The 19,339-nt window shown below is 46.4% G+C and overlaps 1 protein-coding gene across 2 annotated transcripts in view; it reads left to right on the forward strand.

Moving 5' to 3' along the window:
- Nucleotides 1-10,795: 10,795 nt before the first annotated feature.
- Nucleotides 10,796-19,339, forward strand: part of CHST11 (carbohydrate sulfotransferase 11) — a 306,478-nt gene continuing 297,934 nt past the window's right edge. The window contains exon 1 of one of the 2 annotated variants that reach the window (XM_009248175.4): nt 10,796-11,434. In XM_009248175.4, coding sequence (XP_009246450.1) covers nt 11,317-11,434 — 118 coding nt within the window. In that variant the 5' untranslated portion in view covers nt 10,796-11,316. The remainder of the gene's footprint in view (nt 11,435-19,339) is intronic. The other variant, XM_002823676.5, reaches the window with a different exon arrangement.

Below are 19,339 nucleotides of genomic sequence, written 5' to 3' on the forward strand. Positions count from 1 at the left end.
GGTTCTGCCTCTCTGCCCATACCTTGTGATCTGTATCTTCAAGGCTCTTAGCTGCAAGCAACGGAAAGTATGATTTAGGCAAAAAAGGAATTTATTGAAAGTGTTGTGGGTAACACAGAGAAATGCTAAAAAGGCTGGGAAATGGCTTGAAAATCAGCAGGAAGGAAGGGAGGTCAGCAATAGCCAAGATCACAGCACACGGCTGGTCCAGTAAGGCCACCACAACCATAGCCATTGGATTTGCTGTGTCCATCATGAAAGCAGGTTCTCTACCAGCTCTGCTTCTTTGCACCACCAGCTCCTGTCCCAGCCCATGCCGTAGGTGCCTCTGAGTGCTCTGACTTAGGTTTGTGTAGTCTTCACAACATCCTGAAAATATGTATCATGATTCCCATTTTACAGATGAGGAACCTGAGGCTTAAATATGCTAGGTGACTGGCCACAGGCAAATGCAGGCCTGTCTGACTCCAAAGCCCACTCTCCCAGTAATCACAGTGTGGTAATTCCATCCCATGGCTGGGATAAAAGAATTCCAAAGTATACTTCAAAGAGGTTGTTCCAGTTGCTTCTACCAGCAACACTTGGGTGGCTCCTTTGCATTCCACCCTTTCCAGCCTCAAGGGAAATGTATTGTCTAACACACATCTTTGCTAATTTGATAAACTAAAATGATGTCTTATTGTTTTGGTTTGCCTCTCTTTAATTATTGAGGTTGGATGCTGTATTAGTCTGTTTTCATACTGCTGATAAAGACATACTCAAGACTGGGAAGAAAAAGAGGTTTAATTGGACTTACAATTGCACATGGCTGGGGAGGCCTCAGAATCATCACAGGAGGTGCAAGGCACTCCTTACATGGCAGCAGCAAGAGAAAAATGAGGAAGACGCAAAAGCGGAAACCTCTGATGAGATCTCATCAGATCTCGTGGGACTTATTTCACTACCACAAAAATAATATGGAGGAAACTGCCTCCATGATTCAAATTATCTCCCACAACATGTGGGAATTATGGGAGTACAATTCAGGATGAGATTTGGGTGGGGACACAGAACCAAGCCAGATTAGATGCTTCCTTATATTTTACTATCTGGTATATTTCCTTTGTGTGTGTGTGTGTGTGTGAAAAATCTTGTCCATTGTTTTTGTTCGTGTGTCTATTGGGATCTTTGTGGGGTTATCTAGTTGTATGTACGAGATCTTTATATATCACAAATAAGTTTTTCTTCCTTTTATTTTAGATTCATGGAGTACCTGTGCAGGTTTGTTACACGAGTATATTGCGTGATGCTGAGGTTTGGGCCTCTAATGATCCTGTTGCCCAAGTAGTGAATATAGTAGCCAATAGGTAGTTTTTCTTTTTCTTTTTTTTTTTTAAGTATTTATTGATCATTCTTGGGTGTTTCTCGGAAAGGGGGATGTGGCAGGGTCATAGGATAATAGTGGAGAGAAGGTCAGCAGATAAACACGTGAACAAACGTCTCTGGTTTTCCTAGGCAGAGGTCCCTGCGGCCTTCCGCAGTGTTTGTGTCCCTGGGTACTTGAGATTAGGGAGTGGTGATGACTCTTAAAGAGCATGCTGCCTTCAAGCATCTGTTTAACAAAGCACATCTTGCACCGCCAATAGGTAGTTTTTCGACCCTTGTGTCCCCCATCCCCTTCCCCTCCTTGTGGAACCCCCAGTGCCTACTGTTCCCATCTCTGTGTCCTTGTGTACCCAATGTTTAGCTCCCACTTCTAATGGGAGATATGTGAGCATATCACAAAGAGGTTTAACCTTTTATCTTTCATTTTCTTTCTTCTTTTTTTTTTTTTGAGATGGAGTCTCACTTTGTTGTCCAGCCTGGAGTGCAGCGGTGTGATCTCGGCTCACTACAACCTCCGCCTCCCAGGTTCAAGCGATTCTCCTGCCTCAGCCTCTCAAGTAGCTGGAATTACAGGTGCCCGCCACCATGCCCGGCTAATTTTGTAGGTTTCACCATGTTGGTCATGCTGATCTCAAACTCTTGACCTCAAGTGATCCGCCCGCCTTGGCCTCCCAAAGTGCTGGGATTGCAGGCATGAGCCACAGTCCCTGGCCTATCTTTCATTTTTCAATGAATATTTTCACCACATTTTTAATGTGCTGTTTAACTTTGCTCCTTTTCCTTTGACATACAAAAGTTTTACGTTTATGAACAAATATTTGACAAATATTTCTCAGGCTGCCCGCATAATGCAAGGGATTGTTTTAGGCAAAAAAACTCTCTGAATACTTAGATAATTCCTGTTTTTGGACTCCCTGCTACTTCCCAGTCCTTTGGGTGAGCAGGTTTATAGAGAGCCGTTTCATATTTAGAGAGAGGGCCAGAAACAACTCTGAGAGACATACTTTTTCACTGCACTTTAGGGCAAAAAAAAAAAAAAAAAGACAAAGGTACGAATTGTTTGCGCCAATTATTTACACAGACTCATTTTATCCTTCTTTCTAAACAACTATTTGTAGGGAAGGAGAAGAGGAGGACAGGGGGCTTTAAAAGTCACAAGATTTGCCCTGCGGAAAGTCCCTGGAAGTGAGCAAGTCTGTGAGTGAGAAGGGAGGACCCAGCTGCCTGGGGGAAAAGCTCTCCTTTAATTGCCTGTTTCCTATCCTGCACCCCCAAGCTTCTCCCAAGCTCCTTTAAAGGTTGATCTTGACAAGAAGCCTGGAGATGGTGCTTGCTAGACATGGGTAGGACATACAAATACGAGGCCAAGTGCTGTGGTGGTTCATACCTGTAATACAAGCACTTTGGGAGGCCGAGGCAGGAGGATCGTTTGAGCCCAGGAGTTCAAGACCAGCCTGGGCAACATAGTGAGACCCCCATCTCTCCAAAAAATAATAATAAAAAAATTAGCCGGGTGTAGTGGCGTGCACCTATAGTCTCAGCTCCTCACGAGGGTGAGGCAGGAGGAGCTTGAGACTGGGAGTTTGAGGCTACAGTGAGCCGTGTTTGCATCACTGCATTCAGCGTGGGCAACAGAGTGAGACCCTGTATATATAAAAAAAAGAACATATGCTGGATACTCTCAGATGCTCAGAAGCATGGGCCTTGCTGCCTTACAACCTTGGTTCAAATCCCCCCACACCTCTGCCAATTAACAGATGTGTAAGTGAGAGTGAGTCCCTTAAGCTTTGTGAGGCTCAGTTTTTGCCATCTGTGTGAGGGGATACTCATGCTGCCCTTGTGTGATGGATGAGGATCAGTGGTCGTGTATGTAAAGTGCATAGCAGAGTCTGCCCACAGTGGGTATGCAATCAGAGGCCGTTCTAACATACCAGGAAATTAATCAGCAAGTTCGTGTGGGTCATCAGTGTGTGGTCGGCATTGCACCAAGTTCTGTGACAGCAGGTTCTAACAGTCAACCTGCGTGAGCTTGTATGGTGTGGCCAAGGAGATAGGGCACAGCTCACAAAATGACTCTGCAACTGTATATGACGTGTAAAAGTGCCAAACTATAGAGGAGTGGTTTAATTCTTATAAGCAGAAAGATAACTCTATGGTTTGAAATAATTAGGGAAAGCTTCACGGAAGAAGTAGGAGTTTAAGTTGGGTGTTGATGATTTAAGAAACATATTCTTTGATTAGACAGAATATTTTTCCATCTGAAAATGAAAATAGCTACATATTTTTCCTTTTAAACAATAATATGTACTCTTTTAAAAATACTTAGATAATACAGTAAATCAATTAAAAAGTCTGACTGCCCAAGAATACCTACTATCAATACTTCGTTGTATGAACATATATATTTGTATATAAATACAATTATGTTTGCTTATTTATGCAAAAAACAGGAGAATATGTAAATATTGTAGAATATTCCATTATACAGAGGCTTTATAATTTGTTTAAATCCTTACTACTAAAAATTTAGGTTATTTCAGCATGGTTAAGTACATGAATGCCTCAGTTTCATCAATCAATAACTTAGTGATTTTGGTCTTCTGGCCGGATCACTTTCCAGAAATGTTATAAAAGTTGTATCAGTTTATATCACCTTCCACCATCAGTTTATAAGGGTTCCCTTTTTCCCACACCCTTCCCAGTACTGACAATTGTCAGTGTTTTATAGTCATTGCCAAGCTGCCAGGTAAAAATTATATCACTCATTTAATATGTATTTTTAGACGACTCTGTGTTAATCAGTGGTAATAAAGACATGGTCCTAGCCATCCCCTCTGAAAGCTCAGAGACCAGTAGGAAAAAGAGACATTAAACCAGTAATTACTGTAAACTGTGATGAGGGGTGTTGTAATTTGCATTTCTTGGATTATCCAGTCAGGTCCTTAATGAGTAAAGTGAAACGGGCCCACGGAGGTTTTACAGCAATGTGGCCTCTTGTTTCTTGGTGGACAGATGTTCTTTTTTGCCCATTGTTAACTCATGGAATACAACAGCTAGTAGGTGAACAACACAGAACATCCTGAAGGATTTTCTAGGGGAACAACATGAACTAGATTATGCTTTTCTGGCCTCATTTCTACAACATCCTCAGAATCTTAGGTCTATTATCGATGCCTTGAGGACCATACCTTGCCTATGAGGATTATGTCCCGATGTAGCATACTCTAATTGCACAACACGGGATAAAATAATAATACAATAAAATGGTGCTAGAACAACTGGATATCAGTATGAATTTAAAAATGGGCAAATGATTTGAACAGCCATTTTATAAAGAAATTCATGAATGATTAACAAACATGCAAAGATACTCAACACCACTAGTCATTAAGGAAATGTAATTCAAACCATAATGAGATAACATGTCACACTCAGTAGAATGGCAAAAATTAAAAAGATTGACAACACTCTGTTGGTGAGGATGTGACACTTTCCTACCTTGCTGGTGGAAATGCAAAGGGATATAGCCACTTTGGAGAAGAGTTTGGCAGTGTTTTATAAAGTTTCCTAAGTATTTTCCCAAGATAAAATATTTGTCCATACAAAACCTTGTATGCAATTGTTCATAGCAACATTTTTTGGTAACAGCTAACAACTGGAAACAGTGTAAATGTCCATCAATCAAAAACAAATTATGGTAAATCCATGCTCAACAATAAAAAGGATTAAATATTAATACATGCAACAAGATGAATGAATTTCAAAATAACTTTGCTAAGTCAAAGAAGCCAGACATGATGGGCTGTGTCCAGTATAGTTCCCTTTATAAGAAATTCTAGAAAAGGCAAAACTATAATCAAAGCAAGATGATCAGTGGTTGCCTGGGTCCAGGGTCTGGGCTGGGGATCAACAGCAAAGGGGTAAGAGGGAGCTTTCTGAATGATGGAAATGCTCTGTGTCTTGGTTATGGTGATGAGGGTTTGTATACACCTATAGACAATTGCCAAAACTCAGCAGGCTGTATACTTAGAATGAATATATTTTATTTATGTAAATTATATTTAAATAAAGCTGAGAGAAAAAACAGTAACAAATCTGAACTTTGCTCTTTTAAAAGGTATTTCCTTCTTGATTTATTATTATTTTTTTGAGACGGAGTCTCACTCTGTCACCCAGGCTGGAGCGCAGTGGCACAATTTCGGCTCACTGCAACCTCTGCCTCCAGTGTTCAAGCGATTCTCCTGCCTCAGCCTCCCAAGTAGCTGGGATTACAGGTGCCTGCCACCATGCCCAGCTAATTTTTGTATTTTTAGTAGAGATGGGGGTTTCACCATGTTGGCCAGGCTGGTCTCGAACTCCTGACCTCAAATGATCCTCCCAAAGTGCAGGGATTATAGGCGTGAGCCAATGCACCCAGCTTCCTTCTTTAGTATTATTTCTATTCTGAATTACATATGGGAGTGGTACACCATAAGCTCCCAGCACTCAGAGGTTCTCAGCATCTTAATCTGGCCCTGGCACCACAGCATGACAGGCCCTCTTGGCCACAGGAATCACCTCCAAGGCATCTGCCTGGCTCTGTCCTTGAAGCTCCCTCAGGTCAGCAGTTCTGTGACTTTTGTGCCATGCTTAGGACACTGGAATCCCTGGTGGCACTGGGATCACTGTGCCAGGTTTTAGCCATCCCAGGTACTAGTACCTATGGAGCATCCACCTCCCAGGCAAAAGCGGGCAGGGCACTCACTTATTCCTTCACAAATCCGCCCCCAACACCCCCTTCTCTCCCTGCCATTATCTCTTCCACAGTTTTAAATTTTTCTCCCAGGAAGCCTTTATCAAATCCCTCAGGCAAGGTGGCACAAAGCCTGCTTGAAATGGAGGGGGCGTGGAGAAGTGGAAATAGGAGGATAACACACACAAATGAATACTTCAATAAATTATCATGCCATGAATGTCAAAGTGTGCTCAAGAAATGCTAATGTCCTCACTGAGGAGCAGCAAGAGGCAGGCAGCGGGCCTGGAAAGACTCCATAGAAAGACCTGGATGATCTGGTGGATGGGGCCAGCAGAGGGGCTGGCAGGGGCAAAGTGAAAAAAACACAGTGAAGGCACCTGGTTGGGTGAAGAGGGGTACTGGGGTGGGTGGACGGCCAGGAGCTGGAGGTTTCCTAGTTATGCAGATAGAGGTTAGGAGTTGATCAGGGGCCACCAGCTGAGAAATATTTGAGAGGGATGAGCGGCTCATGGAACCGATTTCTGGGCTGTGCCTGGAGACAGGGAGGTGGCCAGGGCTATCCAGAGGGCAGCTGGAGTCGGCTTGGGGTAGGGCCCAAGGATCCCACAGACCTGGTCCTCAGTAAGGGAGGGAGAGGAGTCTTTCAGGCCTAAACTAGGTGGAGGAGCAAAGGTGGCATCAGAAAGTCAGACAAGGCCTGGCACGGTGGTTCACGCCTGTAATCTCAGCACTCTGGGAGGCTGAGGCAGGCGGATCACTTGAGGCCAGGAAGTGGAGACCAGCCTGGCCAACATGGTGACACCAATCTCTACTAAAAATACAAAAATTAGCTGGGCATGGTGATGCACGCCTGTACTGCAGCTACTCAGAAGATTGAGGCAGGAGAATTGCTTGAACCCGGAAGGCGGAGGTTACAGTGAGCTAAGATCACGCCACTGCACTCCAGCCTGAGTGACAGATTCTGCCTCAAAAAAAAAAGGAAGAAAGTGAGACAGAATAATGAGAGATAGTCCTTTCCTCCTTCCTCTCCTCCCTCCTTTATTTTCTTCTCTTCCTTCTTCCCTCTCTCCTTCCTCCCTCTTCATCTTGTCTTCCCTTCCTCCCTCCCTCCTTTCCTTCCTCCTTCCTTCTTTTCTCTCCCTTTCCCTCTCCCATCCTTCCTCCTTCTCTTTCCCAGGCAATTCTTTTCTTTTCTTCCCCAACCCTTTCTCCTCTCCTTCCCTCCCCTTTGTCTCTTCCCTTCCCCTCTTTTTCTCCCTTTCTCTCTCCCTTCTTCAATCCCTTTCTCTTTTGCTGTCTTCTTTCTCCACCTTGTTCAGAAAAGCCTGCAAAGCAGAGCCTGCTCTCAGAGTCACGTCATGAGTAACCCACTTGTGTTATTTGTGGTTTACCTACCTGTAGAAAATTTGTACCCTAAGATCTCCACATACTGCGGCAAATGGTTTATAATTCAACTCCACAAATATTTACTGTGCTCTGGTTAACTGAGTGTCCTTTGTGCTAGAGGTGCCAGAAAGATGCAAATGGCAGCACCAGTCCTTGGAGGAGCCAGTCTGGGGCCCCTGGCTGATGTTGGCAGAAGATACATCCCTCTCTCCCCTCAAGGATGCTAAAGAGCTCTCTGTCTACTAGTACCCTGGGCCCACTTTTCTCTCCAACAAGGTGCAGAAAAGGGCATCGTTGCCAGGTTTGCAAGATCTTAACAAGACAGTGCATTGTAGGTATAATCTGCGGGAATGAGGAGGAGCTCAGCCTGTGCGGATTGGAAGGGCCACATAAACATTTGTCAGTCCATTGCCAATGGCACCCACAAGCCCGAATTGTGACTTCACACCAATTTCTTCCCCTGCTATAAATTCTACAAGATCGTCAACATAAATAAGACTTTCTCCTCAATCAGTTTTTCAGGGCCATGTCAGGCTTTAAAATAGGCAGGCCCCTGGCCGGGCGCGGTGGCTCACGCCTGTAATCCCAGCACTTTGGGAGGCCGAGGTGGGTGGATCATGAGGTCAGGAGATCAAGACCATCCTGGCTAACATGGTGAAACCCCGTCTTTACTAAAAAATACAAAAAATTAGCCGGGCGTGGTGGCACGTGCCTGTAGTCCCAGCTAGTCAGGAGGCTGAGGCAGGAGAATGGCGTGAACCCAGGAGGCGGAGCTTGCAGTGAGCTGAGATCGCGCCACTGCACTCCAGCCTGGGCGACAGAGACTCCATCTCAAAAAAAAAAAAAAAAAAAAAAAGGCAGGCCCCAGTTTCATTTGCATGTTGTTGAATTTGGAGAGTCAATCAATCAAGCCAGGTCCCACAGTGAGCACAGTGCCAATCTGCAGAATCTTTCAGGGCAAAAGGGAATTTAGAAAGGTGAGGGAGAAAGGATCTGAAGATGGATCCGTTCCTCTTTCAATGTTCAAAGTATAAAATCTTTCTCCTCAGTCTTATCAGTTAATACTGTCCTTTACTTGGCTAATATTTGTTATATAGCATAAGATGTAACAAAATTTTCTTAGGCTAGGAATGGAAAGAAAGCAATGATTCTAACTGTAGTTGGGCAGTTTAGAGTGTGATGAAGGAGAAAACAGAATTTTTCCATCACCCCTCAATGTGCATAGAACAACAGAATCACAGACCATTACCACTGACCTTTGCCATAGATTTTAGAGGTGATCTAATTTAACTTCCTAGTCCAAGTAGGCATTACCTCTCTGCCTCTGCTTATTTGTACCTACTATGTACCAGTCATTGTGCCGGGCATTAGAAAGAGACAGAGATGAAGACAACTTGGATCTCCAGGAAGGAGTTCAGCCTAGTGGGTACAGTGGCCCAAAAGAGGTTTGGACCTAGTGCTCACAGCACAGAGGAGGAAAGATGCAATTTCAGGTGAGAAAACAGCAAAGACTTCTTGGGAGAGGTGGTAGCTTATGTGTCATAGCCTTAATCCTCACTGTGTTTGGGCAGGTTCCTGATTGTGGGAATGCAAGAATGGATGCTGGGCATGATTCACCATCCTCCCCCACCATGTGGGCCAGCTCCATGATCTCTATGACTCACAGGGAATTAGACTTCTGATGTCTCCCTTGACTCTGTGACTCCCCAAACTGCCTTGCGCATGTCCAGGCTTTGGGGCAGGTAACTGAAGTCTTTGCCCTGTGAGGTGAGAGGTCACTTGGCTGACCTGGGAGTAAATCCCTTCCCCTCCCTGGCTCTGTAAAGCCAAGTGTTAAATGAGAGATTGATATTCCAGGCAAAGGCTTTGTGCAAATGCCCATCTAAGCCATGCCCCCTGCAAGGAATCCCCTTTCTTAGTGATCATGGTGGGGAGGTGGGGAGGGTGCAGTGCAACTCCCATTCCTGATCTCCTATCACCAGAGCAGAAGAATCACTGGAGAATGACTCTGTCTGAAGCTTGTTCAGCCTGGCTTCCTTGAGCAAGCAACTCATTCACAGGTAAGTCCAAATTAATACAGCGCACACCGGCTACATAAATATTGTGCTTTGATTGTCTTCTGTAATCAAAGGCAAGGCTGCTGAGTTTGTTACTTTCCCCACCATGCAACTGCTGGAGGAGAACTCTGGGGGAAGGGAACTGAGGTTGCCCAGGTGGTTTTTGTTGCACGTGTCTAACTGCAAGTTGTGTCTCTGTCTACCGAGGGGAGGATAAGGCCCATTACATTCAGATTCAATAAGAATTTATCAAATGCCTATTTTGTGAGAGGCATTGAAAGACACAGTATCTTATTTCATTTTTAATTGAATTAGTAATGACTTGATAAGGCACAAAGGTTAGTCTTTACAATAACATTTTTTTTTCCTGACATAAAAGTGATCCCTACACTATCGGCTGTGTCCACTTTACTGATTGTGAAACAGCCTAAATGCATGGAATTGGAAACTGGAAGTCAGTTTACACAATACAAGAAAGCAACACCATCTTTCCATGTACCTGCCAGTGCTATGGCTGGCTTGGCTTTTCCAGCAGTTTTTTGGGTGAGGTGGCTTCCTAGGGGCATTTTCTCACCCCCTCCCAGCTAAGACTGCTGTGAATTTTGAATAATTTGGAGGATGCTCTACCCTTTGGCGTAGCAGAGTTTTGCAACCCACAAATCCCTTTTACCTTGAGGAATGGTGGTGATGGTGGGTGTCAGAGATTCTGTCTGTATAAGTCCCCAGGAAAGCTCAGCTGTCGCCTGACCCAAGGGTCGTGCAGTTTCCTCAATCTTGACTTTAAGTCAGCCCTCTTTAACCCCGACTCCCAAGCTTGGCTGTCCTTTGAAAGAAAAACGAAACCGCCCAGTTCTGAGCGTCGGAAAATGGGCACTCGCTCCCTGGGGGTTTGGGGCAACTTCCCCGCTACGTCGTCCAGGAATTTTAAATAATTGTCAGCCACCAGAAACCCCCTAACCCTTAATTCTCCCCTCCGAGACCCAGCCCGCTCCTTGCCACTTTCCTCTCCAAACGCTGGCGGGGGTGGGTAGCAGCACCGAGGCGATTTTCTTCGTCTTTTTTTCCTCCGGGTTTTGTCATGGAAACGCTGACACAACCTCCAGACGGCGGCCGAGCCCGGCCGGGGACTGAGGGCTTTTGGGACCCTGCGGGAGCGCGGCGCGCACACCGCACTCCCCGGGCAACAGCTGGACGCGACCATATCCCGGGTAGGGGCGGGGGGAGCGCGACGCTCCGCCCCGGCGCTAGGGTCCCTCCCTCCTCCCGGCTCTCCGCAGGCGCCCTCCCCTCGCCGGGGGCCGCGAGTTGCATTTGGTAAAACCCAGCCCCGGAATATATAGATCGTTGGAGCGCAATGAAGTAGCCTTTGGAGAGGAGGGAGAGGGCCCGTCGGACAGCCACAGCGGCCAGCGCAGCGGCAGCGGCGGCGGCACCACCATCACCGCTCGCACCCCAGCCGCCCGGCCCGCGACCAGGCAGCGGCGGCCGCCGGCGGGATCGGAGGAGGCGGCGGAGCGGCGAGGAGGAGGAGCAGGAGCGCGCAGCCAGCGGGTCCACGCATCTCAGCACTTCCAGACCAACTCCGGCACCTTCCACACCCCTGCCAGGGCTGGGGGCTCCGAGAGCGGCCGCGAAGCGAGTCCGATCCTCCCTCCGAGCCTTGCTCAGCTCTGCCCCGCTCCTCCCGGGCTCCGGTCCGCGCGGCGGGATCCCTGCTCCTGCGCCCCGGGCGCGCCTCCCGGACACCCCGGTCCCCGCAGCCAGGACAAAGCCATGAAGCCAGCGCTGCTGGAAGTGATGAGGATGAACAGAATCTGCCGGATGGTGCTGGCCACTTGCTTGGGATCCTTTATCCTGGTCATCTTCTATTTCCAAAGTATGTTGCACCCAGGTAGGGGGCGCGTTAGCGTGGTTTTGTTGGATATTTTCTTCTCTCTCGCGCTCTCGCTCGCTCCGCCTGATTTCTGCCTCTTCCAACCCTACCTCTCCGCCTTCGGCCTCTTCGGGGCTCCTGGCTGCCCAGATTTACCCGGGTCACCGCGTCGGGATGGGAAGGAGAAGGGAAGGTGTGCTTCCCCCTCTTCTTCCTCCCGGCTCCGGGCTGGAGGATGGGACCAGGAGGGGCGGTAGTTTTTTTTTTTTTTCTTCTTCTTTTTTTTTTTTTCTTTGTGTCCCTTGTCTGTCTGTCTGCGAGGTAGCAGGGAAACGGAGAGGTGTGGGAAGCAGCCGGGGGTGAGGGGCTGGTTTGAGGAGAACGAAACTCCCTCCCCGCTGCTGCCGAGGTCGGAGGATGAGTTACCCGGAGCCGGCTGCTCTGCGCCCGGGCGAGCCGCCTCTTCCTGGTTGCCGGGCCGGGGGCGAAGGGTGTACGCCCCGGCGAGGTTGCGAGTCCCTGCAGCAGGCTGGGAGCCCGGGACTGGGCTCCCACGTGTCCCGGGCTCTGCGCAGAGCTGAGCAGGTGTGGAGAGTGGTCGGGTGCCCAGCGTTGCCCCTCCACCACGCGCCGGCCGTTTGCTCCCGGGGTCCCGCTCCGCAGTGACCTTGCGGCTGGTGTCCCGGGGCCTGCTCCAGCCCCCAGCCCCTGAACTGGAAACTCCGAGCTCCTGGGTCACGCCTTGACCACTGCAGTTTTGGAGGAAACTTTGGCCAGGTTCTGGGCTGACCGTCCGTTTGCATCCCCCACTTCTGGGATCCGAGCAACGGGAATCCCCTAGGCGGCGTGGGAATGAACCCCATTCCTCCGGTCCCTTGTGGCTCAGGCAAAGTTCCACGTCCGAAATCTGGACTGGGGGAGGGACGAGGCTCGTCGCTTCCTAGGGGCGCGAGGGAAAGTTTGGGTTCTGGAGAGGGAGGGGCGCCCTTGAGCGCGGCGGCCGAGGGTGAGCAGCTCTGCTGCGAAGCCCAACAGGTAGAACGTTCCGAGAAGCCTTCCGGGTAACACGGGTCTCCCCGCCAAGCCGTGGCTCCCCTGCTCCCTTTTACCCTCCCTTAGCAGCCCCCTGCCGGGCCACGTTGGCTCAGAAATCCATTTTCTACGCCTCCGAGTTGCCTTTCTCAGCGTAGTCACAGCAATAATTTGCTTTTCTAATTGCAAGGAGGAGGGAGGTGGAAACGCATTTCCTTCCAGGGAAGTGGGGTTGGTGTTTTTCATTTTTGCCTCCCGCCTTCTTTCACTGTGTATCTAACACTTTAAGCAGACGCAGTCCCGAATTCATCAAGCCTGCGTTTGGGTCGATGGCAGAGGAATAAAGCTGTTCTTTCCATCAAACAGGCAGGGCTGCAAGCTGCAGATTCCTTGACAGCGCAGGGACAGACGGCCCCTTTGCCCCACTCGGTCTGGAGCAGTTGTTAAGGCAGCCACACTGCCAAGGATATGGTCCGACTCTACCACATGTAACCTCAGGACGTCCGAGCCAGCACTGTTAAAGATGGCTTTTGTTTGCAGCTGGGTATTTTTAGTTTAATGTCAGCAAACTACAGCGGTGTTTGTCTCCTCACCCAAACCTGCGGTTGTGAAACTTCTAAAGGAATTTAAAAATGGACCTGGCTTGCATTCCGGCAGGCAGGCCTTGGTTGCAGTGGGCAGGACCAGACAGCCAGGGGTATCTCAGAGTGCCAAGCTCCTGGGGCCACCGGAGACCAGGCCAGACTCACCCCAGAGCGCCAGAGGACTGGTGGTGTGCAGATACACTGGGGTTCAAACAGTTTAAACAAAGGGCCGGTGATTTGGTCTAGACTCTAGAGCTGTGTTCAGGTTTTGCTGGGACCGTGAATGCCAGTAATGCTCTGTACAAATGCCCAGAACACGGATGAGTGTCAGCCTTCAGCAGGAATGCGCTTGAGCTTCTGTGTACCTGTTAATTGCCCAGGGAAATACAATTGTCATGGAATTCTTTGTGAGAATTGGGAAATAACTTTCTAGCCAAAGATACTAGAAGAAACTTCCAACTTGTAATTGTCACTTTGTGAAAATTTCCAGCTCTTGTTAGAGTCTTAAGTTGACTTGAAAGTGACATCATATCTTCTCAGTCTAGCATTTTGGAAGAGGCAGAGAACCTTTTCTAAGCTTGTGCTGAAAAAGATCCTCTGTCGATGATCCTGCCCCATCCTTTATTTCCCCTTCGAGTCCTATTTTCTCCCATTGTTTATTATTTGGATCTCTATAAATATACTTTTCTGATATTTCCCTCCAATCCATAGCAAATACTACTTTCAAAACATTCTGTTGAATGTAGAATTACAGATAGTTCAATTGAAAGGCCTTCCTTATTTCAAATTACTTACAGTCCACAAAAACTCTGTCAACAGTTTATCGTTACACGGGGCATAAAAATATACTTTCAAATCCACATTAAACATTTTCTTTTTGGGGGGTTCATTTTATTAAGCTACACTGTTGATGACTGCTGATGTGGAATCTTTTTCACTGGTCTGAATTTCTTTAAATGTTAAAGATCCTTGCTTCTCTGAAGTATCTTGGGGTAAGGAGAGCTGATCCTTCAGCCTGGCTCTGCAGTTTCTGTCTCTCCAGATCACCCTGGGAGAGGCAGAAGGGACCACAGCATGGCACAGATTGTGTAGCTAAAAATTTGGGGGCCTCTGGCAGGGGTTCCAGATACCTACATGTGAAATAGAAAAATAGTATTGCAAAAGCAATGGGTTCCAGGCTTCGTTGGTGGCTGGAGGGTGTGAGAGGCTGGAGGGTGTGAGAGGAGGGAGAGAAAGAAAAAAAGGAAGGCGGGGCGCAGTGGCTCATGCCTGGAATCCCAGCACCTTGGGAGGCCGAGGCGGGTGAATCACTTGAGCTCAGGAGTTCGAGACCAGCATGGCCAACATGACGAAACCACATCTCTACTGAAAATACAAAAATTAGCTGGGTGTGGTGGCACACGCCTGTAATCCCAGGAACTCCGGAGGCTGAGGCATGAGAATAGCATGAACCCGGGAGGCAGAGGTTGCTGTGAGCTAAGATGGTACCACTGCGCTCCAGCCTGGGCGACAGAGTGAAACTGTGTCTCAAAAAAAAAAAAAAAGAGACAAAAAGGAGACAGCTGGCAAGGCTGGCTGTCCCTCTCTCCGATTCTAATCTGGGGCCCATTATCTTTTCTAATTCATAGAATTGATTAATTTGCAAATTTGAGTAATTGGTCATCAGTTGCACAAGGGTTTAGCAGAAGTGGGCCTTGTCAGTAGGATAGTTACATTTAGAAGTTTTTGATACTCTGAGTTAATAGTCTTCCTTAAGAATATTTTATAGGGCAAGGACCAGGTTTTAGACTCCATTTTAATCCCGATGTTTTTTGCACAGTGTCTGACAACAGTGGGTTCTCAATAAAATATTTGCTGGGTGAATGCATGAAGTGGTTAAACTCCAGAAGTAGACCCACTTCTCTGGTTTTCAGGAAGGTCACTTCTAGCCTTGCCAAGAATGCCTGGTCAATAACTCTGGCTCTGTCCTGTGGGGACACTTCCTGCCTTCCTGAACTCTGACACGGACCCAGTTTAAACTAATCAGGCGCCAGACAGGAGCTTTCACCGTGGCCTAAATTTGCAGCCTGTGAGGTGTAGGTAGCTGAGGCACTGCTCTGTGTCCTGGATTCTGCAGAAGGTTGGCCTTGTTTAGCCACTAAGGAAATCCATCCATAGAACAGACACCTTCTATGGCCATGAACTATTCCTAAAGCTAGGGAGAATGGAACCACATACCTGTGGTTTCTACACAGGTTTGAGTTCACCAGTGAATGCTTCCTATGAAAGTTCATCAGCTTACATTAAAATGTCTTGCATACCTGCCCCAGATAGCTGGGTTTTGATGGAGCTGTGTCATGCAGTGCAAAGCTGAGAGGCCCCCCAGGCTGCATTAGCGCAGAGTGTGTGAAGGCAGATCTTCAGAACCTTCCTTTTGTGTTACTCCATAGGATTGTGGTTTTTGTTTGAAATCTACTGTTCATAGAAAGAAGCCTTCAGAGGAGAAAGCCTTTTCTCTCCTGTTTGCTTCCTATTATTTTTATTTTTGCAAAATGTTTATTTTCACTGTCACCTGGGATTTCTTTGCCTCGGTTGAATGTATTGAAAGATTATATGCTTTATTTAAAGATGTCTCAGTTTACCCCCTTTCACTTTCACTTGATCAGGTTGAATCTAAAATGCATTTCGCATTATAATTTTAAACTAATTGTAAACATAATATGTGCTCATTTTAGAAAATTTAGGAGGTGGCCAGGTGCGATGGCTCACACTTGTAATCCCAGCACTTTGGGAGTCCGAGGCGGGTGGATCACCTGAGGTCAGGAGTTTGAGACCAGCCTGACCAACATGGTGAAACCCCGTCTCTACTAAAAATACAAAAAAATTTAGCCGGGCGTGGTGGTGCACGCCTGTAATCCCAGCTACTTGGGAGGCTGAGGCGGCAGAATCGCTTGAACCAGGGAGGTGGAGGTTGCAGTGAGCTGAGATCATGCCATTGCACTCCATCCTGGGCAGCAAGAGTTAAACACCATCTCAAAAAAAAAAAAAAAAAAGAAAAGAAAAAAAGAAAATTTAGGAGGTATAGAAGAAAAACAATCATTATTCCACCACCAAGAGGCAACTGGTACTTTAAAAATATATTATAGAATATATTTATATATTCTATATTTTTCTCAACTATGCAAAATGCATATATATAGTTGAGATAACATCATGCATTTTGTGTCCTGTTTGATAATAAGTATTTTAGACAAATACATCATTATCACAACTAGTTATTAAAGTTAAAGACAAAGTTTAACCCTAACTGTTTAAATGTATAGACTTGCATGCGTCTCCACCTCCCACCCTACCCCTCTGCAGGATGTTAGTCTGGTATTATTTTTTTGCTGTGGTTGCACAAATTTAATGTTACGTTACAGAATCTTTTTGCTTATACATGGAATGAGTTTGGAGTCGTACCAATTTATAGGGGCTGTTCTTAGGTTATACACCTGAAACTTCCACTGAAAAGGTGTCAAGAGAGTCTCAAATATGAGACTGTTATGAATTCTGAAAACAGCATCGAATCACTGAAGGATCTCATGTACCCCATAAATATATACAACTACTATGTACCTACAAAAATTAGCAAGTAAAAAAATAACTGAAGGAGAAGACATTTTTAGCATGGGGTCTCTCCTTGATCATTTAAATGTTTGCACCTCGATGGAGCATTTTCATTGCTGTGCTCAGATGAGACAGATGTAGGTGATCTCCTTTGATTGTTACAGTCCTCATTTTCATTGCCTTCCAAAATAAAAAGGGGTGATCAGGCAACATAGAAAGGGTGGTTTGGGGGTTTCCGTGGGGTGAGGGGTGAGGGAATCCATCCTTCAGGAGAGGTATCTGCTGTTAGTATTTGTCTGGTTGAAAAATCACTTTGTTCATAGCTTTATCAGCACAGTCATTTCAAAACAGGAAGTGAAAGGCTCATAAGCAAAGGCACCACCCTTTCCCTTCTTAAACCCACCAAAAGGACCTCTCTTTAGTCTGGAGGTCAAGTGAAAAAGGCTCTCATGAAAGTCATTGCCAGCAGGCCTCTTCTAAGTTCAGACTCTGAGGAAAACCAAAAGTCATTCTGCTGATTCATTTTTTTTTTCTTTTTAGTTTTTCTTTTGAAGTTTTGGGACACCACCTTTATAACAAATAAAAGGGGAGGCAGTTCTTCCTATGAACAATCTGTTCTTTCAGTTAAAATTTCCTAGAACTTGTAATTTGATGCATCTTAGATCCAATGTGATTGATTGAAACTTACAAGCAGACTTGTTCTCCTCCTCCCCAGCCCCCTCTCTGTCTGTCTCTCTCTCTTTTCCTTTCTTCTACTCTGTGCCAGGTACTGTTCTTGGCACTAGAGATGTAACACATACATCTCTGCCTTCATGGAACTTAGATTCTAGTGGGGCGGACAGACTTTAAGCAAATGCAGAAGTGACATATATGGTATATCAGATGGTGTTAAGAGAAAAACAAAACAGAGAAGATGGTTGAGGGATGTGAGAGGCAGGGGTTGCAATATAATATAGAGGTAATTAGGGAATGTCATTGATAAGATGACATTGAGAGCAGACACCTGCAGGAAATGAAGGAGCCGGCCATGTTCCAGGCAGAGAGCAACACAAGTCAAGTCTGGTCCCTGAGACAAGAACATGCATGGCAAGGTGGTCAGAGTGCCCAGAGCAGAGGGACGGAGGCAGCCAACAACCGCAGTGGGGAGAGACAAGTCAGAGAGAGACAATTGTTTTGAGCCTTGGGTTTAACTGTAGATGGGAGGGAAGCACTGCAGAAGCTTGAGCAGACGTCTCTTGGGGCAGGGAGGCGGGGAATAAGGGTGGAAGCAATGTAGCAAGATTGAAAATGAAGTCTCCTACTTGCACTTTTTTTTTTTTTTTTTTTTTTTTTTTTTTTTTTGAGATGGAGTCTTGCTCTGTCACCTAGGCTGGAGTGCAGTGGTACAATCTGGGCTCATTGCAACCTCTGCCTCCTGGGCCCAAGCAGTTGTCCTGCCTCAGCCTCCTGAGTAGCTGGGATTACAGGCATGCACCACCACACCTGGCTAATTTTTGTAGTTTTAATAGATACTGGGTTTTGCCATGTTGGCCAAACTGGTCTTGAACTCCTGACCTTAAGTGATCCACCCTCCTCGGCCTCCCAAAGTGCTGGTATAGGTGTGAGTCACTGTGCCCAGCTCTACTTGCACATTTGTGCTCATCTTTGGGCAGCCGATAGTATACTTTGGTTAAGTGGTCACCATATAAGTCCCATCTCGCCTCTACCACCTGCTCCCCCTTGACCCCCAACTAGTCCATCTCCTTTTTCAATTTTTAAAAATTTATCTTTATTTTTAAAAACAGGGTCTTGCTCTATTGCCCAGGCTGGAGAGTGGTGGTGAGATCACGGCTCACTGGATCCTCGAACTCCTGGGCTCAAGGGATCCTCCTACATCAGCCTCCCAAGCAGCTGGGACTTACAGGTGTGCCACACACCCAGTCCCATTTCCAATTTTTAAAGCAGTAATGAAGAGATCTGAAAAAGAGATTTGAGAAAAATTTTGACTGAGCTTGTAGTGGGAAATTCGTAATATCTTCAGGGTGCAATCGGTGGCATTTGTGACTAAAAATATCCAGAAAAAGTGCCAGACTTAAATCGGCACTCAATAAAAATATAGCGATGAAGTGGATCACTGCTCTGGGAATGGAAGACTCGAGTCCTAGTCTGGGGTCTCCCATGTCCTATCCCCATAAATTATTGTGTATTATTGATTCCAGGACATATTTTTTCACATTTTAGTAATTATGCAATTTGTGTTGTGATTGATGGCATCTCAGCACCGTGCTGCCCTTTAATGAGCAGCTGTTTTGTTTCTTAGTGTTCCATCAAATAGCAGTGTGCCTTCACCATGGATGCCTTCTGAGGCCACCTCTGTAAATTATGAAAGTACTTTATGTAAACTGTGGCATGCTTTATAACCTCAGTAAGTGATGAAAAATGGCATTCCTCCAAGATGCAGAGTCTGAGGGCTCAAAAGTACCTGGTTAGTCTTGAGTACTTGCTTCTCAATGGCCAGACTGGCATGCAGTCTGTCCGTCTTTTTAACTTTGCCTGGCACTTATTTTCAGAGCCCAGGGCTTGTGGTTAGTATTTCTCTGATTAACGATGAGGTTGGTTAAGAGTTAGAATGGGGAGGGTGGGAAGTAAGTGATTTAACTTGGGGCTTGAACCCGGAAGTTCATCTAGAAACGACATAAACATTGCCCAGGGAAAGTATCACCAATGTGGATTTTTGTTT

The sequence above is a fragment of the Pongo abelii genome, chromosome 10, assembly GCF_028885655.2.
Source record: "Pongo abelii isolate AG06213 chromosome 10, NHGRI_mPonAbe1-v2.0_pri, whole genome shotgun sequence".
Lineage (NCBI taxonomy): Eukaryota > Metazoa > Chordata > Mammalia > Primates > Hominidae > Pongo > Pongo abelii.